The 25,128-nt window shown below is 46.4% G+C and overlaps 1 protein-coding gene across 2 annotated transcripts in view; it reads right to left on the bottom strand.

The window, feature by feature from the left end:
• ITGA6 (integrin subunit alpha 6) overlaps nt 1-25,128 on the bottom strand; it is an 82,447-nt gene that overhangs the window by 42,238 nt on the left and 15,081 nt on the right. For both annotated transcript variants that reach the window (XM_041774015.1, XM_041774016.1), the window contains exons 2-3: nt 2,195-2,319; nt 648-727 (exon numbers count right to left, since the gene is read on the bottom strand). In XM_041774015.1, the coding sequence (XP_041629949.1) occupies nt 648-727; nt 2,195-2,319 (205 nt within the window). The remainder of the gene's footprint in view (nt 1-647; nt 728-2,194; nt 2,320-25,128) is intronic.

The following is a 25,128-nucleotide window of genomic DNA, read 5'->3' as shown; positions in this document are numbered from 1 at the left end:
TAGAGATATTCAGTGAAGGCTTATTAATAACTTGAGTCTGAAAATTCTAAAGAAATATATCAGGGACGTCTGGTGGCTCAACAGCTGAACATCTGCCTTCAGCTCAGGCCGTGATCCTGGGGTCCAGGGATTGAGTCCCGCAAGGGGCTCTCCGCGGGGAGCCTGCTTCTCCCTCTGCCTATGTCTCTGCCTCTCTCTGTGTCTCTCATGAAGAAATAAAGTCTTCAAAAAAAAGTGTATCAGAAGTCACAGAGGGGCGCCTGGGTGGCTCAGCTGGCTATTCATCCGACTCTTGATTTCAGCTTAGGTCATGATCTCAGGATCGTGAGATTGAGGCCCACGTCGGGCTCCACACTCACTCAGCATGGAGTCTATTTGAGATTCTCTCTCTCCTTTTCCCTCTGCCCCTCCCTCTACTTGCACACACTCTCTCTAAAGTAAATAAATAAAAATCTTTAGAAATCACAGAAAAAAATAATGCCTCAATTTCTTCCTGACATCAATTCCTGCTTTAAAGCAGCGAGTGTTCTGGAATGTCCCCTGTGTGTGGGCAGGACTCTGCCCATCTTGTTCTCTGCTGTCAGCATGGTGCTAGCACATGACAGGCACTCCGACCTTGTGGAATGAGCCTGCTTTTCCACACTTACCACAACTTTGCCTCCTGGACCTTGGCTCTGCACGGTGACCCCCATCCATTGATCTTCTTTGCTTTCTGATGAAGGGTCAGCTGTGGAAAGCAGCACAGGTTACATACACATAGTTAGGACTTCAAAGTGACCGAAGCAGGCAATGAAGCAAAAGATGAACAGAAATAAAAGATGGTTTCTAAACTGCCTAGATTCCAAGTCTTGCTCCTCAGCAAATTCAATTACTCACTCCAGAAAAATTATTTCTCCTTTTAAGAAAATAGGTTAAGTGCTTACTGGTAAGAATCTGCTTAAAATTCTTTACATAAAATATATAGCTTTACTTGATGGCCCCATGCTCTTTCTGACAACCAAGATCCTGAGTACAAAAAGCTATTTGAAAATTATGAGACTCAGGAGTAGCCTTCCCACAAATGCGACTTAAAGCAATGATGTAAAAATCCAGTTTCCAAACTCCAGTTGCCATCCACAAGAAGTGGATACTTCTCTACAGACCCAAATTTGTTATTTACATAATAGCATGAATTATTCTTTTCTTTCTTAGAGATGGGAAGACAAGGCCTCAGACTCACTTTATGCTGTTCTATCAATGCCGAAAAAGGAAAGCGATATATTTAGTTTTTACCCCTTCCCCTCCAAAAGAGAGAAACCATAAATATCATCATGTATGTGTTCATTTCAGCATCAATCTGAACCTACTGTATGACCCTATATCCAAATTTTTGCCTTCCTCAATGAGAAGGCAGGCATGATTTTTTTAAAATCTTGAATCATTACAAAAATGTGAAAACTAAACAACCTTAAATAGAGAGAAGCCAAAATATTGAAGAGTGATTATGTCTAGATTACCCATGGGCTTTTGGTTTTTCCCTTATATAGGTTGGTTATCTTTTACAAGTTTCCCCACAATTAACATATATCATTTTCTATTCAGTGAAGAGAAAAAAAACCACACAAGTGTTATTTCTAAAAGATGAAAAAGCAAGAGAAGAACATAAACGTGAATCTGCAAATCTACTTAGACCAGATATGTCAAATCTGGCTTGCTTGGAAGCTTCTCAGTATACTAACTGCTCTGCCCAGCATAGATCCCTCCCAACACAAGCCTCTAGTTGAGCCGGTTGGGCAAAATTATCCATGACGGTCAGCTCTCACTTCTGAGAGATCGGATATTTAAGAGTCTCTCTCGCAAATATTTGCACATGAGAACTTCTGGCAGCTAAGCACAAACTATGCCCGATTTTCTTCGCTGCTCTGAATTCAGTTTAACGACCTCCTGTAGGACCTCAGCCATCACTAGGTGGCAACATCAATACACCATATCCGTTCAGAAAGCAACATTAGGAAAGGCAGCAATTCTGTGCGGATCCCAATATCACTGAAAAAGTAGCTGTTTTCAGGGCAAACGAGAAACAGTCAAGACGTGTCATTAAAAGAGGCCTCCTCCAAGAACAAACGCTTGGATCCCCTTTCCTTCCTCGTGGAAAGGGCAAATTGGGGTACAGGCGAGCTGGCCAAGGGGACACAGTGAAGACAGAAGAACACACCGTCGTTGTCAAATTCAATCCGTGTGCAAGGCCCTGGGGAGGTGATGTCACAGCTGTACAAGCCTCCAGTTCTGTTGGCCCTCTGCAGCGGAAGGGCCACCGCCCGAGGGGCCCCCACAAGCAACCTGTGGACAAAACAGAGAATTTGGAGACTTGAGTTTAACACAAAATTAACATTTCAGTAAATCAGAACTGAGAGATATTAGGATTATTCCTCTTGGGTCAAGAGATTCCACCCCAACCCCCCCAAGCCCAGGTGCTGGGGACAGTAAAGGTGGAATCCTGTGACTGGTTCGTGCTACACACACACACACAACTAGACGAGTCAAGCCTGAGTGGAGGGGTTGTTGAAACAAGGTAAAAAGTATGCCATCTCTCGTGGTATCAGCACCTCTTGGGGTAGGATCCTGGTGTTTTAAAAGACACACTTTTCATAGAACATGACCCCTAAGCCTAGGCCCAGGACAAATGGAACTCCACAGACACTCCCACCCTGGAGGGGAAATGGCCCCATTAAACTTAACAAGCGATCATATGTCAATGTCTAACTCTGTGCCTTCCCGAGGTAATTTTCAAAGGTAATTTTGACTATACCCTGAATCTTCAGTCCGCATACTGTTAATTAAACAATGAGGCCATTAGGCCTAGGTAAGCAAAAATCTCTAAGCCTCAAGGTTATAAACTCAAACCCTAGCGACAACACATCACCAACAGCCAACCAGGCGTCAAGCTACAGCTGATTAAATAATTTTTCTTTGCTTACCAGGCTCTCCCTGGTTCCTGTTGGCAGAGCACTCTTAACCACTTCCAAACTTGCTGCTACCAGATTCCAACCATTTTTTGCTCAAATTCGTAAAGACTTTTTAATATGTCTCAGTTTATCTTTTTTTTTTTTCAGTTTACCTTTTAATAATACTGATTTAGAACCTAATCTCGCCCAAGACACAAGTGAACCGAATCTCTCTCCCTCTACTCCCCACCCCCCTTTCTTTCTCCGCCTTTCGGTATCAGCTCTTACTTTGGGCACTCTTGCCTCGGCCAGGTTCCTCCACGATCATCCTAGCAGTCTGGCACGGACGCTGCAGGGAGGTCCGGGCAGTGCCACCTGGGCACTGGGAATCACAGCAGTACTTCTTCCTCCCATCCCACTAAGAGGGGCCCTAACCGCAATCCACAGTCCTTAAAATCTCTGTTTCACAGCCAGGAGGCATCCTCACAGATCCACTATCTTTCTGCAGGGTTCCTTCTGAAAATGCTCTTTACTCACCACCTTTGGGCCTGACTCACGGAACAGCTGGGAACAGAAACAAAGAGAAGAAACACACCTGACTGGACAGAGAGAAGGGAGACCGGAGCTGGGGGGAGAAAGGGCAGGGCACGCAAATGTGAACAAACAACTTCCCAAACAGAAAATGAGCCACTCCTGGTCTTTAAGAAACCCACGAATCTCAGATGCTAAAGCAAAAACAAACAAAAAACCTGCCTACAAGCAAAACTGTCCCTACTACCTGTCTCTATGATCCCAATAAAGGATTTAACCAAAACCATTTTTAAGCCAATACAATGCAGCAGGTGCAAGAGAAGGAGAAACAGGGAGGGGGCCCGACTCTATCCAGGGAAGGCCTGTGAAGCAGGCGATACAGAAGGAGCACTTGGGGGAACACATGTCCCTGGCACTGTCCTTCCTCCCAGATGCCTGGATGGCAGGCACAGTCCGCTTCCACCTCGAAATCCCTCCTACATTTGAAGGGATGAGCCGCACACACCAAGATACAGAACTGGAACAGAGACTTGGGGCCAAGTCAGGGCCCCTGGGTGCCTCGAAGTTCTTGGCAGAGGGTACGGGCAAGGCCGAGGCCACAGGGGGTCTCCTCAGGACCACCACACACACGTTCCACACATGTGGTCCCAGATCCCAGGAGCTCCGACAAGTAGCTGGGAAGCAAGAACCGGCCCCGACCGTAAGTGAGCAAAGCTCAGTTACCTGGCAGATTGGGGATGGAACCCTGACCCCGGGACCCCCAGCAAAGTGCTGGGGTCCAGAGCACTGAATCACAGGCTGTGAGCCCTGAAACAGCAGAGCACGCAGCCCTCTAATTTTACAGATAAGAAAACAGAGGCCTTCGCATTGCAAGGAGGGTAATTACTCTGCCCCTGAGCTCTCCCAGCTAGATACGGGGGAGGCGGGGGGGGGGGGGGCAGGTCAAAAAATTACTTTGGAGCAATGTTTTTTTTCCCCATTCCTGTCAAATGCTTCCTAAAATATAAAACCCCCAGGTTTCAAGGCATCTATAGCCTTAGCTGGAGAGGCAGAACCTCCAACGAAACAAAGAGCTGCTCTGCTTGCAGACAGGCGTCAGCGACGTGCGGGAGGCTGAGGGCGGCCGAGGGAAGGCCTTACTGGAATGGGCGGGCGCGGCTGGGAAGAGGGGACCTGCCGAGGGAACCAGCTCCAACGGGAAGGCCAGAAAGAGCCGCGGGGTTCCAAGGTTATTCCGGCGTCTTCCCTGCCGCTTCCTCTCCTCCTCACCCACCCCCGAGGCCCGAGGCCGGCCAGCTACCCCAGGCAGGTGCTGGGCCTGTTATTTCCTGCTCCCTGTCTCCCTCGCTCACGTCTTCCTTCCACACACCTTCCAGAGCCTTCTGGAACGAGTAAGGGTTGGCCGCCCCCCTCCCACCCAGCTCGGCCCTGAGGGAGCCAGGCCCACACGCAGGTGGCAGAGGGCGGCGAGGCGGCGAGGCTGGGCCTGAGGAGGGCGCCAAACCCCGCCTGTGAGGAAGGGGTCGGGCAGCGGCGCTGAGGTGGCGACAGGGGCCTCCAGCTGCTCCAGCACCTGGGGAGACGCAGGTGTTCCCGCGGCCAGGGCCAGGGCACCTCCGGGGCAGGCTCCCCGCGCCCCCTTCCTCAGGCGCGGCCTGGGGGGGCCCCTCCTCCGTGCGCCACCCTCCGCTGCCCTCCTCCTCCAGAGAGGCTAACTCCGGGTCTTTGCCTGCGCTGAAGATGCCAAACTTTTTTTTTTCTTTTGTGTTTAACAAAATTTACCATGGTGCTATTTAATCTGTTTGTTTTTTTTTAAGAGTTATTTATTCATGAGAGACACGCAGAGAAGCAGAGACACAGGCAGAGGGAGAGGGAGGCTCCCTGTGGGGACCGGACGTGGGGCTCGATCCCAGGACCTGAGCCAAAGGCAGACTCAACCACTGAGCCACCCGGACGCCCCTATGGTGCTACTTAGAATAAAAATGCCCAGCTCTTATAGGAGGAGTCCACACATTTTACTTGTAGCAGCTACTGCGGATGAAAGCCAAGTGCACAGAAGAATGGAAACAGCAAGAAGGCTTGGGGGGGGGGGGCCAGGAAACCCAGAAGAGAACCCAGCCAACATGAGAAATGTGCCTCCTGAGGGCTCTGCGGCTGTGTTTCCAGACGGTGCTTCCCCCCAGGTCCCGGGACGGTGGGCACAGTGTGCTCCCTTCAGAACCTGTCCCGCCCTAGATGGAGGCGGGCCGCCCTGGTCTCCGGCCTCAGGCCCCAGTCAGCCAGAGGAGGACACACAGCAGTGACCAGGGGGCCTGCCCCTGCCCTGGCTGCATCTGGTTCCCGGGGACCACACCGAATAGGAAGTTCAGGAAAACAATGACCCAGGGGCAGGTGGAAGTTAAGTCGGATAAAATCAGAATCTTAGAAAACAGAAGGAAGCACCTTGATGGAAGAACCCAGTAACTAGCCCCCAACCAAGCTCAACAACTGGCAGGTGTCTTAATCCTCAAGGTAGAAGCAGTTTTCTCTGAATGGGGAAACTAAGCACTTTCTTAATTCAGCTTTGAAACCAGCCTTAATCAGGAGATCACAGCCCGTGAGCAGAGGCTGTATCTGGAGGGAACAAGTAATCAAAAAGAGCTGTGTCCAGTCAAACAATGGCACCGTCCCCAGTGTAACCCACCTAAAGTCCTACGGGATGGGCACTGGTCTAAGCCATTCAAACACAGCTGCCTCCTGAGTACAGCTCCAAAAGGGAGGGTCTGCTCGTAGAGGAAGGCACAGGCCACACCAAACTCCAGCTTCTGCTCAAATCCCAGCTTTCTCCACTTTGCCCCTCATGCCCTTTGTTTTAAGATTTTATTTATTCATGAGACACACACAGAGAGGCAGAGATACAGGCAGAGGGAGAAGCAGGCTCTGTGCAGGGAGCCACACGTGGGACTCGATCCCGGGACTCCAGGATCACACCCTGGGCCGAAGGCAGGCGCTAAACCACTGAGCCACCCAGGGATTCCCCCCCCCCCCCAATGCCCTTTGATGCTGACTCCGTGCAAGCAGCACCCACTCTCTGGGCACTGCCAGGATACCCACAGCAACGCCTGGGACTTGGGCAGCAGCTGCTAGGCTGCTCAACTCATTTCCTCTTAAGAAGCAGTGACAGCAACTGCTGTCATTACTAACCCACCCAGTATGTATGGAGGAATTCAAAACTATACTAACAACTCACATAAGAGTGACAGGAACCAGGGGGTAGAAGTTATGGCCTTCAAAGGGAAATAATGGAAATAACAGAACGGGATCTGAGAAGCCTATTCCCCTATCAGGGCAAAAGAAAAACTGTCAAGGAAAGGTGAGAATCTAAGTTTGAACTAAGATTGTTTTAGACGCCAAAAGGAACGGGAAAAATGACTTCCCAGATTGCTTTCCACAGGGGAGGTGAACAATCACCTCTGGGATTTTGGAGCTGTAATGACATAAAAACTGCCCTGGGATTCCAATATATTGAAAAGCCACATTTAAAATACAAAACTCAGGGCACCTGGGTGGCTCAGAGGGTTAAGTGTCTGCCTTTGGCTCAGGTTGTGATCTCAGGGGCCTGGGATCTCGTACCTCATCCCTGCATCGGGCTCCCAGCTCAGTGGAGGGTCTGCTCCCTCTCCTCCTCCCTAAGCTTGTGCTCTCTCTCTCTTGCTCTAAAATGAATAAAAAAATTTTTTAAAGATTTATGTATTTATTTATTTATTTATTTATTTATTTATTTAGAGAGAGAGAGAGAGAGAGAGGGAGGGGCAGAGACACAGGCAGAGGGAGAAGCAGGCTCCATGCAGGGAGCCTGACGCGGGACCCGATCCTGGGTCATTCAGGATCACACCCTGGACCAGAGGCAGTGCTAAACCACTAAGCCAAAAATAAATAAATACATAAATAAACCACTGAGCCACCCAGGCTGCCCAACAAAAATCTTTAAAAATAAAATAAAATACAAAATTCCAGGCACCTGGCTGGCTCAGTAGGGAGAGTATGCAGCTCTTGATCTCAGGGTCATGAGTTCAGGCCACACACTGGGTGTCAAGGTTACTTAAAACCTTAAACCCAAAACCATATCATCTTTAGAGATGAAACAACATGAAATAACAAAATACAATATAAAAGGCTAATAATGACATAAGCGAGACCTAAAACTGAGGGTAGGACATGAATTCAGGTCTCTGGAGTCTAGATCAGAATTGCTGGCCAAGATTCAGGACCCACTCACATGCTATTAACAGCAAGGTTATTTCAACTTCAAGTAAGCCACACTCCTACCTCATATCCTCAAGTTCTCCCCCAAAGAGAGCTGGGTATACTTTTGTATAACTACTTCAAAAAAGATCTACACACTGGAACGCTTTTAAAACTCTGAGGACAATAGCAGCTTTGCTTCATTGTTTTTGGCAATAACTCATTTCCTCAAGGATTAAAGATTCTGCCTCCAGCCATGCAACTTTGTCCCAGGAAACATGAACTATTGCTTCATTAGAACAAGGACACTATTATCACTGAATATAAAACACAGCCTCCTTCGTTCGTCCAAATTAAGCATTATAAAATTGGAAGATGGCATTACCGTGGCATTTGTGTCACCTCTACATTTAAACCATGTTCAAACTCAGTTTTTGTTTTTTTTTTATTGAAGATTTTATTTATTTATTCATGAGAGACACAGAGAGAGAGGCAGAGACACAGGCAGAGGGAGAAGAAGCAGGCTCCATGCAAGGAGCCTGACGTGGGACTCGATCCCGGGACCCTGGGATCACGACCTGAGCCCAAGGCAGACACTCAACCGCTGAGCCACCCAGGTGCCCTCAAACTCAGTTTTCAACTTTTGTTAAATAAATACAAATCAATGACAAGAAGCCAAAAACAAAAAACTTATGATGGAAGGCAGCAGATTCCAAACTCATCCCAAGCCCTACTCTAGGAAAACCTCTTAAAAAAAAAAAAAAAAATTCTGGATTTACTTCTCCATAACTCCATCACCTCTGCTTATCCTTTTATTTCTTGATTTATCAGCTTTGGACAGCAACTGCTGGCCCCTGAAAACGGAAGAACTTCTATTTGCTACTTCACTTTCTCGTGTTTAGTAACTGTATATGTTACCTTAGTTCTTCTATTTATTACCCCTAAAGTTTTACACAATATATTTAACCACCTGTTTTCCCTTCACCGACTTTCAACAAAATCTCTCCGTTCCCTAACTGGTGAGACCCGGCTGTCAGCATTTTGACCCTTTCTCCCAAACGTTTCCCTCCAACTACTATCACCCATTAGCTAAACTTTTACACTATTAGTCAGACTATATTACCACTTACATTTTGTCTTGCGTAACCACAATTTGGCCACCTGTTCTTTTATGTAACCAGGTAAATGTTCAGTGTTCAATCAAACCACATTGAACTTATCCTCTCTATCTGGGACCAGTATCAGAGCCCTTGGCCTCAACGGAAAACTGTTCCCAGCATCAAGGTCAAACACACATTTCTTACAGTCTATCAATTGCTTGGTGTACTTCACATTTGAACCATGACTTTGGCTTTTCTTGGCATTTCTCATTGCTTTTTTCCTTACACTATTTTTTTTTTCCTAGCCTCAATCATTTCTGAGCTCCCAATCATACCTTATATATATATTTTTAAAGATTTTATTTATTTATTCATAAGACACACACAGAGGCAGAGACACAGGCAGAGGGAGAAGCAGGCTCCTGTGGGGGGGCCTGATGCAGGACTTGATCCCAGGACCCTGGAATCACGACCTGAGCCAAAGGCAGACACTCAACCACGGAGCCACCCAGGTGCCCCCCTACTTTGTATCAAATCAGGATTGCTTCCTTGCTGGGTTTTCTCCTCAGAGGCTTTGCACCTCCTGTTACTACTCGAACTGTTCTAGGGCTGTTGTCCTGGGTCGGGTCATCCTAGCACTGACCTCCTGGGCTGATATGCTCTGGAAAGCAGGTTTCCCTCTTACTCTATTTTCTTAGAAATCATCCTAAGGGAATAGGACAGGTCAACTTAGTCCTTCCATATATGTCATTATTCTGCTCTTCCCCTTGATCGATAGTTTGGGTACAGGACTCTAGGTTGAAAAACATTTTCTTCAGAACTTTTTTTTTTTTTTAAAGTTTTATTTATTTATTTATTATTTATGATAGTTAGAGAGAGAGAGAGAGGCAGAGACACAGGCAGAGGGAGAAGCAGGCTCCATGCACCGGGAGCCTGACGTGGGATTCGATCCCGGGTCTCCATGATCGCGCCCTGGGCCAAAGACAGGCGCTAAACCGCTGCGCCACCCAGGGATCCCCTTCAGAACTTTGATGCTACTGCTCTTACTCCAATATCCAGTGAGCCCAACAAAAATTCTAATGAAAGTCCAATTTTCATCTCTTTGAACTGTTAGGCTCTTCACTTACCCTAGGCATCCTGAACAGCACAACCGTGTCTCTGCACGTGAACCTTTATTCACTTACTGTGCACTGACTGCATGGCCCCTTTCAATCTATGGACTTAGGCACACTGACCACTTCATGCACCCCATTTTGTGCTCCTTTTCTGGAACCCCTTACCTAGTCAGGTATGGGGCCTTCTGGCCTCCCCTCTCTGTGGTTCTGAGGTTTTCCAACTTGAGTTTCTAATATTTCTACCGAAATTTTTAAATTTCAGCAGTTATATCAGCAATCTCAAAAAGTCCTGTCTTGGTTCCGATCATGCCTCTTACATAATAATAATAGCACACTCTGTTCTTCATTTGTGGATCAACAGGTTCTTATTCTGAGCATTTTACCTGGAAGGTTTTCTCCCCGCCTCACAGTTCTTGTTCTGTTCCTGGATTATCTGCTTCTCCCAGTGTTTCTCTTGGTTTACTTTGCCATCCCCTTTCTATGCTGCAAGCTCTCACCACATGCCTCACCTCACAATCCTTGGTTCTCCTGTGTTGGTGTTGTCTAAGAAAGGTCCATTTTTGGCTGGGTGTCACCCTGAGCGGGAATTCTGAAGGGAGCCCTGGGTGGCACCTGCCAATGGCGGGATTCACGTTAGGCTGAATGGGTAGGAAGCTGCCATCAGACTGCAAACCACTCATCAACTAAGTCCTAGAAGAGGAAGCCTTAAATTCTTGGGGTGCCAGCATTCACACTAGAAGCCCTAGCTTTTAGGGTTTTTTAAATAACATAACTGCCTTTTCTACAAGAATCATTTTTGAGCTGTAATCAATTTTAGCTCTATAAAACCCCTCGACATTTCCATCCCCCCCCCCCCAAAAAAAAGTGCTCTGGGGTTTGGTTTAGTTTTTGGCCAGAATGTTACTGCCAGCAGCCTACACTCTGTACAGACATGGGAAATAATGGTGTTATCTGGCATCTGTGGTCCTGCATACAGAAACTCCCTTCCAGATCTATACCTCAGTCCCCAGCCCCCGCCTCACCTGACAGTTCCCAGGGTGTCACAGAGCAGACCCTCTCTCGCCTTTGCCCTGAGTCCCCATATGACATGCTCCAGACTTGGCCTCTCTCCTGTAACAGTCATAAGCCAGAGCCATCTGTCTCCTGTCTTGTAGTAACCCAATCTCCCCCATTATGGAGCCTTCAGGGAAACCTGTATACCTAGTCCACCATCTGCAACCTTAAGTCAAAACCCAATCATTTCTTGAAGGAATTCGATCTTCATCCCAGCCTTGTTACCTTGCAGTCTGAAGAGGTCTTTCTCCCAACTGTTCCCATAACACCTTTTTATCATTATACCACCCCTCATATATTATGTATGCCTACCAATCAGACTCCTGGCTTGGGGGGGGGGAAAATCCAAAACAGGTTTTTTGGCCAATTTGTATTATAAGCTTTTATGAATATAGATGAAATAGTCAACTGACATCTGATTATTTATACAAACACTTAAATAATACATTAAGTATTTAAAAGTAGTTTTACTTATATTTCATGAAGCAATTTAATTCAAACTCCATATGCTTCTTTCACATTACTTTCTGAAACCCAGGTCTAAACCAGTTTTCAGGAGCATTTCCAGGACAGTTTAAAGTTTATAACAACATCCAAGACTTGCAATTATGGTGTCAAATCCTGAGGAATTATTACTAAATGGGAGCTATATTTCTTTGCCTCCTTTTTAAAAGCAATTTATTTTATTTAAAGTATCTTAAAACCAGGTTAACCTCTATCCACATCCACAATTATAACTGATGGAGGTCCTTTTAGGCTAATGTGTTTATAATAAACAGAACTTTGTTGTTCAAAATAAAGTAATCAAGAAGGCAACTCAAAAAAATTTTTTTAATTAAAAATAAAATAAAGAAGGCAACTCTCACAGGAGAACAACTTTACGAGGGTTATAAGGTGTAGTAATTTGGGGGTGAAAAAATAGATCTTGCATTATATTCAAGGGTGTACAAAAAATAACTCTTCAAGAGCCCCTGGCCGGAGAGCACCCCGTGCTGTGGACAGGCATCTTAGGAAAGGCCCCTGGGTCACGCCTTCTCTCCTGGAAGGCCTAGTCCCTTCTACACAAAGGCCACCTTGTACGGAGTCATTTTTGCTCATCAGACTATCCACAGAGTGGTTAAAGCTCCCAGCACCTAGCTTGGCTGACCATACACCCAGGTTTTCTCAGGACAGTCCTGGTACACACCTGTTGTCCTGGACCTCCTTCCTCCCACACAAATATCCCAGTTTGGCAAGACAAATTATACAGTCACCCCAGCCTCAGATATAAAACTAGCAATGGAACTTGCCTGGTGCAACAGCTTGAATTTTAAAATACTGTGCCTGAAATTCCAACTATGTGGTTGGATCTGGCGATGGTTTCACAGCACTGGTGAGTTGCTTTGGCCTGGGAGGTCTTACGGTCAATCTTCACATGTCCAGGCTACCTGAGGACACCTTATCTGGCCACCAAAGCTCCACTGGCCTTAGGAGACCCCTTCTTCCCCAACCAGGTTGACTCTCCAGGTGTCCGCTGATAGATACTTCTCCCTCCCGCCAGAGGCAGGAGAGTGCTTCCACTTTCCAAGGACTAGTGGTCACCAGGTCCATATGCCTGCATCTGCCCTGGTCACCGTCAGCATCCCAGGTAGCCTGGCAAGATGGCTGAGTCTTTTTCTTCCCTCTCTTTAAAGATCCTCCTCCCTCCCCTCTCTCTTCTACATGGTAAAGAGAAGCAAGGAGGCATTAAAGACGGTTGTGCTTTTATCTAAACCCTGCAACTCTGCCTGAGTCAGATTCCTTCAGGGGAGAAAGGACCTGCTTCTCTCTCCTGATTGATTAGAAAAATCAATCATCAGACTAATATCTCCTGTTAGGCCTTTCAGTCAAGATGTGTTTGTGCGTGTGTGTGTGTGTGTGTGTGTGTTATTAAAGTTATGAAACCTTAAACTGTTTTCCTTATTTTGGTGACTGGTCATTTGGAGATTTAAAAATACATCTGAGGACCCTGCACTCATAAAAATTTATATCCAGCAGTACTGAGTTAGAAATCTCTACCCTCACCAGCCCTCTGTATAAGTCAGAGCTGTGAGGCACATGGACTGAAGCTCTAGGAGGGCACAGATCTTTCGGTCTCTAGCCCACAGACTCATCCCAAGCTCCTAGAGAGCAGGCCTGACATTTCGCAGTGGGTAATCACTACTTACTGAAGAATCATCACAGCTACCTGCTTCAACATAGGATGTATAAGCGCCACTCTCCACTGCTCTGTGAATGGCACACAAATTTTCAGAGGTCGTTACTATACCAAGAAACGACAACAGCCATCTCTGCAATGAGACCTTGACCTGGGCAGGTGTACTGGTTTTCTACGGCTGCTGTAACAGTTATCACAAACTCGATGGCTTAAAACAATACACACTTACTTAGCATCTTACAGTTCCATAGTTCAGAAGTAAAAAAAAAAGGAAAAAAAAATCAGGTGTCGGCAGTTGCTTTCTGAAGGATCTACAGGAGAATCTGTGTCCTCACCCTAGCTAGCTTCAAAGGCTGCCTGCATTCCTTGACCCTGGGCCCCTTCTTCCTTCTGCGAGGCCAACGCTGATGCAGCTCCAAATCTCTCTTTTGCCTCCCTCTTCTACATTAGGAGGACTCCTCCGATTACACTGGCCCACATGGGTGATCCAGGATAATCTCCCTCATTTTAAAGTCATCTGATGAGCAACCTTAATCTGCAACTTAGAGTCCCCTGTGCCACTTTACCTAACACACTCACAGGTTTGGAGGGTTAGGTCATGGGCATCTTCATAGGCATATGCTCTCTATCAGGGCAAGAAGTCTAAACAGTCTCTTCCTTATTCATATTAAATTGTACTCTACTGGGCAGCTCCGGTGGCGCAATGGTTTAGAGCCACCTGCAGCCTGGGGTTGTGATCTTGGAGACCAAGGATCAAGTCCCACGTCAGGCTCCCTGCATGGAGCCTGCTTCTCCCTCTGCCTGTGTCTCTGCCTCTCTCTCTCGCTCTGTGTGTTTCTATGAATAAATACATATTTTAAAAAATTGTACTCTGCCACCGGGAGCTTCAATTTTGATAATAACCTAAAATATTTTTGCTGAGGCTATTTCTGAAGAGCACAGTCTGAATTAAACTTTTCCCTCACTCTGGACCCTTTAACCAGACTGGGCTGCTTTCAAACCCCTCGACCACACATGCTCTCTCCTGGCTCAGGACCTTTGTACATGTCCCACTCTCCCTAGAATCACCCTACTCGACTAAGTCTCTGTTTAAAAACCTTCCTACACTCCCAGCCTAGGTCGGGTGTCACTTCTTGTAAGTTCTCATTTACTGGGCAGCCCTGGTGGCTTAGTGGTTTAGTGCAGCCTTCAGCCCAGGGTGTGATCCTGGAGACCCGGGATCGAGTACCACGTCAGGCTCCCTGCATGGAGCCTGCTTCTCCCTCTGCCTGTGTCTCTGCTTCTTTCTGTCTCTAATAAATAAAATCTTAAAAAAAAAAAAAAGTTCTCATTTACTTTCCTTCATAGCAATAACCATGGTTAGTCATTAGGTGACTTCATTAGGTGACATCTCCCTATCACGGGGCCAGGTGCATGGGGGCGGAGGCCACATCTGTTCTGCTCCCTGCTGCTCAACGCTTAGCACTTAAAGGGCACTCACCAAGTATTTCTAATAAATGAGCCATGTTCATACAGTAATTTACACAATTCATTTTTTAATAATTTCAACACAGATCTAAAATCTGAGAAAGCTTTAACCTTCAACCATTTCTACAAGTAGCCTTCTTTTAAAAGCAGAGGACGATGGGGAGCATTGCCTGCTGATGCTCATCCTAACACCAGCAAGCCAGACACTCCTTTGAGGGGTCTAGCTTACTCTGAAAAAATGTTTGCACTGTGAGATTTTAAACATAAAAGTATAAAAACACGAGTCTTAAACAAAAACATTTTGTCTATAAATCTGAGTAAAACGACGTGGAAATGCTGACTGCCAGTTTGATAGCATAACCTCTCGATCATCTGCTCACTCCTTCATTCATTCAGCAAGTATTTCCTGAGCTCCTCGTACATGAGTGCTCTGTCCCACCCGGTGACTGACCCACTTCCCCACCTCACCTGGACCTATCAGAGGAGTCAGTTGGTCCTGACTCCAGCGATTCCTACTGATTAAGGCATTTGCAGAGGAAACTGGTCTTTCAAAACAGAACACACAGCAACAACCTTACCCAGAGCGCACTTGGCCTCAAAGGCCCACACCGCACCGCATCTGGAAAGCCTAGAAGGTATCCAAAGGTAGCTTTAGGTAACGCAAATGCCCTCAACTCCAAGGACAAACACCAAAATGAGCCTGTTTGGTGGGTTTTGAGAGAAAGCTTTAAAAACTTTGACTTGTCAAAGCTTGAGCTTTGTTTCTGGTTTTAACTCTACAGAATTCATAGCCCTAATGTTTCTGAAGGTCTGAGTCAACTGATTTTGGCTTCTCCATGGGGCCGCTGACAGAGGAGAACATACAGGGGAAATCACCTATTCCCAACCACAGTCCCCCTTCTCCACGGTTCTCTTCCCATAGCTCCAGTTAGCCGCGCTCAGCCACAGTCCTCAAGCAGGTTGTCCTCTTTCCAACTACAGCCGGAGGGTCAAGGGTCAAGGGCATGCCAGTGCCTGCAGCACTCACCTCGCTTCACCTCATCACCCAGGCATGTTACCTCACATCACGTAAAGGGTGAACATACTACAATATGAGAGTTGGAGAGAAAGAGAGAGAGCACAGCTTCACAACTTGTATTATAGTATATTGTTCTAATTGTTCTATTCTATCATTGTATGAATCTCCTACAGTGCCTGATTTGTAAATGAAACTTTCTCACAGGGAGGTAGGGATAGGAAAACACATAGCATATGTAGGGTTTGGTACTGTCGGCAGTTTCAGGCAGTCTCTGGGGGTCCCCCCCAATAAGAAGTGCAGCCGCACTGCAGTGTATGAGGTCAGCACCCGAGCTGGTCCTGTGACACTGCAGCCTCGTCACCTCCCCCTTCACACCCACTCAGATTCCAACCTGACAAACCCCCTGAATGCACCCTTTCCACCACCTCGCCTGCACTTCCATGCCCTGCAGAAGCTCTGCAGATGCTGTCCACTCCATGCAGAATGTCTGTCCTGTCCCCAGCTCTTCCCCACAACAAGTTTTCATTCCATTCAAGAGTCCCCCTCATGAGAGAAGCCCAGCCCTTCCTGCCTCCTCTGGGGCTGGCTGCCATGCATACCCTCACTGAGCCCTGGTTCTCCCTGGGCTGAGCAGCTGCCCATCGACCCCGACCCTCACGAGTCCCTGGTTTCTGGGAGGAGCTCGAGAAGCCCAGCTTGAGCGCACTGGATGCCCTAACTTTAGGCAGACAGGAACGAAGGTTCACAGAGGACCTGCCCAGGTCCCAATGTCAGTTATACAATCTGCATTTAAGACCTTAAGAGTCAAAACAATCAACCACCTGGAGAGAGGAACTAGAGTGTCCAGGGAAGGAGGCCTAGGAAACAGACTGCCTCTTTCTGAATCAAATTCTAAACCGCATTTTTTTTGTATGTGAATATTTAGTTATTTGAGAGAAAATGCCAGTGCACAAGTGGAGGGAGGGGCAGAGGGCGAGAACCCTCAAGCAGACTCCCCACTGAGTGCAGAGCCAGATGCAGGGCTCGATCCCGGGAACCGTGAAATGACCATCTAAGCCAAAACCAAGAGTTGGACATCCAAAGGACTGAGCCACCCAGGTACCCCTAACATATTTCTTTACATTGTTTGAGAGGAATCCCCAGAATGTCAAATTCCTTCACAATCTTGGCAGTGTGATTAAACACCAGGGATTCCTCTTCACTGTTAGAGCTTTAAATGATAATTCTAGAAGGGTACCATGTAGACAGAGCCCCTTCTAACCTCTTCTCCACCCAGCTTAATGGAAAGTGTCTGTTACCTGCATATTCTTCACAGCTGGGAACTGTGTCCACTACAACCATCCTATCTTGCTCCTCAAGAGCTTTGAGCTGTGGGCTCACTTCCCTTATTTAGGAGGGGAAACACATAAGAGTCTGTGACTTCCCATGTCTACTTCAATTTTTACCCTTCGATCCTGTCCAAATACGAACTAGACTGGCCTGGCTGAAGAAAGGGCAGCCAAGTCTGCGCCAGCCAGTCAATATTTGTCAGACTTAACTCCATTCACTGGCTGCTCCTCCTCCGTAAGATCTCTGACCCTCCCTTAAGTCTCTAGCTATACTCTCAGCGTTGTGCTGGATAGTCCTTCCATTAACAGAGGACCCTCAAAACATCTCTTTCCAGCTCAGACTTCTCCCTTAAGCTCTACACTCTAATATCCAACTGCCTCCTGGACACCTCCACTAGCATCTCACGTTATGTTTCTTTTTTTTTTTTTTCTAAGATTTTATTTATTTATTCATGAGAGACAGAGAAAGAGAGAAAGAGAAAGAGAGAGAGGCAGAGACACAGGCAGAGGGAGAAGCAGGCTCCATGCAGGGAGCCCGACATGGGACTTGAACCCAGGACTCCAGGATCAGGCCCTGGGCTGAAGGCGGCGCTAAACCACTGGACCACCCGGGCTGCCCGTCACATTATGTTCTTTTTTTTTTTTTTTTAAATTAATTTTTATTGGTGTTCAATTTACCAACATACAGAAAAACACCCAGTGCTCATCCCGTCAAGTGTCCGCCTCAGTGCCTGTCACCCATTCCCCTCCAACACCAGCCCTCCTCCCCTTCCACCACCCCTAGTTCGTTTCCCAGAGTTAGGAGTCTTTATGTTCTGTTCTAAACAGAGACCCAGGGACGCCTGAGTGGCTCAGTGGTTAAGCGTTTGACTTCAGCTCAGGGGGGGATACAGGGAGGGTCCCTCAGCAGGCCCCTCCCAGAGAGCTTACTTCTCCCTCTGCCTGTGTCTTTGCCTCTCTCTCTGTCTCTCTCATGAATAAATTAAAAAAAATCTTTAAAAAAATAAAAAAATAAAAATAAGCAAAGCTTCACTCCCACCACACTCCCTAAAACCTTCCCTATCTCGGGAAATGTATACTCTCTACCCAGGTGCTCAGGCCAGGCACCTAGGAGCCAGCCCTGATGGCTCATTTTCCCTCCCATCCCACATCCATGGCATCCCCAGCCTTGGATGGGTTGGCTCTGCCTCTACATCACACTCTGACCCCTGTCTCTGCTCTAGGGGCCACTATCTGGTCACAGCTGAACAAGTGTAGTATCCTTTCAACTGGTCTACCTCTTTCCACTTTTGTCCACCTCAGCCCATCTTCCACAGAGCAACCACTCTTCTTTTTACACCTTAAGACACAGCCTATCAGTCCTCCATTGACCACCCTCCAATCAGTTCCCATGGCCCCTGGCAAGAAATTCAAATACCAAGGTGCTCCACAAGATTCTCTGAGAACTGCCCTTCACCTGCCCCAGCTCACTCCCTCGGCACTGGCCGGATTCCTGTCCTTTGAACACACCAACCTCGTTTCCATCTCAGGGTCTCTGCAGTTGCTTCCTTGGGCTCAGAACATTCTTGCCCCAGATCTTTGGCATCCCTGATGCTCAACACCAGTCCCCACCTCAGAGAGGCCCTACCTTGACCATCCCAGCTAGCGCTCTACCTAGGTCCACTCCTTACATCCGCCCTAGGTCGTCATCTCTGCAGTCCTTATAGTACTTGAAATTAGGATATTCCACTCTTTGTTGTCAAATCCCCATCTTTTCCCCAGAATGCTATGGGTCCATGGGTGCAGGACTCTTTCCTTGCTCCCTGAATCCAACAGCTGAAGCATAACCTGGGGTGGCCCCTGGCATTCAACACACAGACGGACTGCCACCCCCAGGTAGATACTACTCACACATTCGCATGCTTTTCTTAGCAAGCGAGCAGAACCTGAGTAGGGGGAGACTGCTTGCATGGATAGGACACGATAATTACGAAGTTACTCACATATACTTCTATTCAAGTGTTTCAGTAATCGGCAGGCAGGTGTCTGCATCCTAGAGATGAAGAAACCAAGGCTCAAGACACTGCAGGATAATACCCTTCCTACACGCCATACCCTGCCTGCCACAACTGGGAGCCACCCCCTAGCCATCAGCACAAAGGCCTGGGTGCGCTCCCTCACAAGCTTCCTGCCATCCTGCCCGGCTGGCTCCACCACAGCTCTCCTCACCAACAGTTTCCAAACTCCAGCTCCAGGCTTTACACATGAATTTGCCTTCAAGACTCCACACTCATGTTCCACCCTCCCCATAGTAAGCTTCCCTGGACAAGGATATCTCCCAGCCCTGCTTTAATCAGGCTATAAACTCCTCAAGGGCAGGAATTTGGTCCAATTCTGTGTGTGTGTGTGTGTGTGTGTGTGTGTGACCTTAAGAGTGTTTGGCCAAGAAAAACTAAAACTCTACTTAAAAACTGCACTAACTGGCTGATCCAGTTGGTCAAGTGCGAGTTAAAAGTCACAGTGGAACAAATCTGTTCACCTCCTCGCCTCGGGTTTTCACGATTACACAGAAAGATGATTAAAAGGCTGGCGTTTCCTTTTGAACTACAGTCTCACTTTCGAAAGACTAAATTTCTAATAACCTTCCAAGAAATCACATAAACACATATCCAACCTGCAAATTAAGGCAAACCAGCTATTATTAAAAATACACTGGCAGTGGGGCGCCTGGCTGGCTCAGCAGGTTAAGCCTCTGCCTTTAGCTCAGGTCAGATCCCGGGGTCCTGGGATCAAGCCCCGTGTGGGGCTCTTTGCTCAGTGAGGAGTCTGCTTCTCCTTCTCCTTCTGCCCTCCCCCTGCTTGTGCTCTCTCTCTCTAATTTTTTTTTTAAAAGGAATACACTGGCAGCTATCATCTCTTATTATATAGGAGGCACTGAGTTCATGAAGAAGCAGATATGATTATCACCACCTATTTTACAAATGTTGATGCAGGTTCAGAGAGAACAAGTAACTTATCTAGTGTCACAGAGCTGGTAAGTGATCAAAGAGGAGTTGTGCCCCATACTCCTTGATCTTGCTCTAAATCGCCACACCCCAAATCTTTCTGCTTGATTGCATAACATCACTAAAGCACTTTCATTTATTGACCCTAAAGAAAAAAATTTTTACAAGAGCATGGCCAGTTACAGTTAAGGTCAATAAAGTGTGTTGAGCTCCATGCCAGAGAGTACCTGCCGCATTTACATGGACCACAAAACCAGTCATCTCATCCTGGCTATCCAAATATTTTACAAAAGACTTTTTTCCTGTCTTGAAGAAACATGCTGGAACTAAATCCAGTTTCCAGGGACTGTGAAACTCCTGTGACGTTTGGACCTGAAGGTTCTCGTACTTACCTCACTGGGGACATTTTATGATAGGTGTGTCTCTGACCAAGAACAAGCAAGCTCATGTAATAAAGAAACACTCAAAGCAGAAAGTGTTTTTATTATCCACAACATTCATCTCATCTTCCAGCTCAGAAACCTCTACCATCTATGGGGACAGGGGACAGTGAAGACAGGGCACCAATTTCAACTATTTAAATGGCTCACAAGAGTACAAGAGTGGTCAGACCAGCAAATGGGAGAGGGTGTGGAGAAGGAATTCTGGTTCCATCATTTTTTGGAGTGACTTGGGTTCAACACTGGCTTCAAATCTCCCAACAATAAGAATTTAAATAATCTCAAGGAAAAATACAATTAGCGTCCAACAAGGTAAAAATCACAAGACTATATTTAAAATGTCCAAGATTTCCACTTCAACAAAAATTGAGGAAGTATAGGTTATCAATATATAACCAGCTCGTTTTAAAAATAAAATCATTAACTGAAAGGACTTTTCAACTGCTCAAGCAACTCATCACTGGTAAGTCCCCACTCAAAGAATTATAATAAAAATGCCTGACCTTGTCAAATGTGCCATTTGATCACTTCCCGTGTTTCTGAATTATCAGATACCTGACTTTCCAGCTGCCAAACAGAATCACATTTGTCCTTCTAGTGACCTGACCTTTCAAGAAACCAAGTCTAAGAAACTATATGAGCTGGATCTTGAGCCCAGCTTCCCATCCTCAATCTTCACACACTGCTTGGCACACAGTGGGCACACAATTAAATGAAGTTTATTTTATGATTAGTTTATTATATTTAATAATTTTCAATTTGAATATGTTATTACCAAACAGGTTTTTATATGCCAAGTGTGCTGAGCATCAGTATCAGTGCTAATTCTTAAATTTAAAAAAATTTTTTAAAGTCTTTCTTAAAAGCCATTACCAAATAGTTTATTTGCAAAGGAAAAAATGACTTTTCATTTCCCATCATTCTTCAGTAACATATTTTTAATAAAAACCAGGAAGATAAAAAGGTATATTTAAAAAACACACACCTGGGATCCCTGGGTGGCGCAGCGGTTTGGCGCCTGCCTTTGGCCCAGGGCGCGATCCTGGAGACCCGGGATCGAATCCCACATCAGGCTCCCGGTGCATGGAGCCTGCTTCTCCCTCCGCCTGTGTCTCTGCCTCTCTCTCTCTCTCTGTGACTATCATAAATAAATAAAAAAAAAATAAAAAAAAAAAAAATAAAAAAATAAAAAACACACACCTGGTAAGTCACCATATCCATTTTACTATTCTAACAGCTTAGGAAATCAAATTTTTCAATGTTTGGAAAAGGAAATTAATACCACAGAGTTTATTTTCTAAATGAGATAACTGAAACAAGAGGCTTAGTAGCTGTGCCAGACACTGCTGGCTGTGACCCAGGACTGGTTCTCCCCTTTTTCCATAGTGAAAGGATTACCTAGGCACAAGGCCACCCTGAATAAAGATGGCTCATCCTAACTTCCTTATCCAGCTGGACGGGACCTAGAACTTGGTCCAGCTAAAGGGGATAATACATGACAAAGTACCACGCTGCTCATGTGTCTTTGGCTCTGCTGTTCATCCCACCTAGAACAGAGATGCTGCCCTCCTGGGTTAGGAGGTGGAGACTACACATGGGGGTGGGGAGCAACAGGGAGAGGGAGTTCTGGTTCCCTGGCACCTCAAACCAGCTACCCAGATTTTCATATACAGTAGCAAACCAATAAACAACAAAAAAACACAAAATGCTAAGCCAAAAGAAGCCTTTCAGGTTTAAAGAGAGAGAGAGAGATTTAGAAATCAGATACTGTGAACAATAAAAAAAATTTTCAAAAGTGTATGTATATAAATATATTTATAGAAGCTACACTCCTAAGTATTCACACAGTTTACTACTCCACTCCTACATTTAAAGATATTTGATTCAAAACCAGTTGTTATCAACATGAATCTGAACAAGTATGACCATGAAAAAAAAAAAAGATATTTGAAAAATATTTAGCACAGGTATGGCTTGGAAACCGATTAATCACAGAAGGTGGTAAAGCACAGGAGCTGCATCCCAGAGGCCCCTTTGTGTTAAGACACTTCGCCTTTAGTTGCTGGATTGTGGGGCAACATGGGATTGGGGGAAGCAGGTGTCCTATAGGAGGAATGGCCAGTGCAGTGTTGATGGATACTCAGGGTGACTGGGGCAAAACTTCTTCCCAAAACAGAAGTATTTCAATAGCTTAACACCAAGTACTACTTCACTGGCATACACCGGCTGAACGACAGTCCTGCTTGGATCTGTCATTATCAGCACAATACGGTACATGGTACGTGCTTATAGCAGCTACAACCTCCAACCAGCTCATGCCTACATAAAAAAAAAATGTATATATTTGTTTATAAACATAGAGGTACCTGTGCAAGGGTTGACAAAAAACTAGGTAACCACTGTTGACGTCAGCAAGTACAGGGCAACTGAAGACCAGGGGTAGGAGGGGGATTTTCATTCTACATCTTTTTTTTATTATTAATATTTTACTTATTTATTTATGAGACACACAGAGAGGCAGAGACAGGCAGAGGGAGAAGCAGGCTCCATGCGGGGAGCCCGATGTGGGACTCGATCCCAGATCCCAGGATCACAACCTGAGCTAAAGGCAGATGCCCAACCGTTGAGCCACCCAGGCGTCCCCACTCCATATCTTTTTGTAGTTTTTATATTTGTACCATGTGACTGTACTACCTATTGAAAAGAAACTTAAATGTAATCTTTAAACCTCATCAGTCAATGGGACACTGGGTCTTTGGAAGTCTTGCAGAGTAAACGACAGAGATAGTCAGGGAGGTTAAAATCCGTGCCCAGAAGTCATGAAGGAAAAAGCAAACCTCGTAACTGCATAAGGCAAGCTCACACATGCTATCTTTACGTCTGCAGCTACGGGCAGGCAAAAGTCAAAGCTGATTTTTACAGCCCATTCCAGAGGCATGAGGCCACATCAATAAAGCAACATATAACCCCTACCTCCGGCACTCCAGGCCCTGTGCTGGCCATCTGGGCATTACAACAAAGTTCACATGGAGGGCAGAGGTTGAAAGATACGGAGGAGAAGAAAGCCAAGCAGCTGAGAGGGTAGGCAAGCTCCCCACACTACAGTCCAGGGAGCTGCCGGGTGAGCTGCAGTGACACCAGAGAGGAAGGCGCATCCACCTCGAAGCCCACAGCCCTGCTGACACTCAGACCAACAGCTCAGCTCAGCTCTTCGGGGGACATGGACACAAAATTCGCACGCCTCAGGGCCTCCATTAGAAGGGAACGAATCCATCCCATTCAGGGGCATCCCAACATACAGACCTAAAATGCGGTCAGCACGATTTATGAACAGCCACAGGGTTTCAACGCCTTGGCTCCCGTGCTATGGACGCTGGCCATCCACGCTGCAGGAGCCACTGGCCACAGGGCGGAGCGGGAGTGAGTCATGGCCTGAGTCAGGCACCTCACCTTTCATCTAATTAAAGCATGAATGAGAGGAGGGAAGCAAACTAGGACTCCTTGTCTAGGAACAACTAGATGGGGTAGGGATTCATGCGGGGAACACACAACTCCTCCTGAATTTGTGGTCAAAGGCAAATCCAGGCCCAGTTCCTCATCAAGAAATCTTATCTCGGGAACTCTGAGTTGGCAGCTCTTTCTGATAAGAAAAGATTTTTCAGAGAAGCTTGGTGGGATGTGAACAGATCTGCTTAAGCTTCTGCTGACATTTTGTAGAAACAGAAGCACCTGGGGGTGGAGGTAGAAGACAGGGGTTCAAGTGTAGGAAGTGAGCAGGGAGGAGGGATGTAGGAGCAGCTCTCTCAGTGGCTGGCTGCATGACCTACAACAAATCCTAGGCCTCCACCTCTTGATCTATAAAATGAGCAAGATAGTCTATCTTTCTAGATCATCTACTAGGTTCCTTTCCCAGCTTCAGTAGGTGATAAATAGCTCCGATGCTAAAGAAATCCACAAAACCATTACTGGATGATATTACTAGAATGTATCTGCTCTCTCTGTAGCGATGAAAACACCTAAAGCTGGTGCAGGGGCCTAGGCTTCTTTTAAAGCATTTTGTCTTATTTTTGAGGAATGCCATGTGCCAGGCTCCACATTAAAGCCCTAGGCCAGCACAGATAAATCAGACCCAACTCTCTGCCTTCAGGCGGCGGCCCACAATTCAGAACCATCAGCGAGCTTCTGACAGTTCCCTAATAGCTTATTAGAAATTCCATGGTAGGCGGCACCTGGGTGGCGCAGTCGGGTTAAGTGTCCAACTCCTGTTTTCGGTTCAGGTCATGATCTCAGGGCCGTGAGGTCGAGCTCCGTGTTGGGTTCTGGGCTCAGCGCCGGGTTGGCTTGAAATTAGCTCTCCTTTCTCCCTCCCTCCCTCTGCTCCTTTCCCCACTCTCTAAATAAAATAAAAAGAAATTCCATAATAAACACATCAGTAAGAATAAAAAGTCTATTAATAAACTAAATAGAATCCAGGCAATAGAGAAATTAGTCATTAGGAAATCAAAGAGATGAGGAACAGAGAAAGAAAATAAAGCTGCTCCCAGGTAACAGATGAACGTGGCTCCAAAGGAGGCTTGGGGGGATGGGGTGCAGGAACAAGGAAAGAATGTTGGGGGTGGGGTGAGGTGGGGGGTGGGGGGTAGGAGGCACGAACATGGAAAGAATGTGGAAGACAAGCTAAAGAGGGCCTTACTACTAGGGACAGCTGTTAAGTCTAATCTGATGTTCCCTGAGCACACACCCACTGCCTTTCAAACTTCAACCTGAA

Source organism: Vulpes lagopus, chromosome 11 (genome assembly GCF_018345385.1).
Source record: "Vulpes lagopus strain Blue_001 chromosome 11, ASM1834538v1, whole genome shotgun sequence".
In the NCBI taxonomy this organism is placed as follows: domain Eukaryota; kingdom Metazoa; phylum Chordata; class Mammalia; order Carnivora; family Canidae; genus Vulpes; species Vulpes lagopus.
The sequence above is the reverse complement of the archived record's forward strand: the minus strand, read 5'-3'. Positions and strand labels throughout refer to the sequence as shown.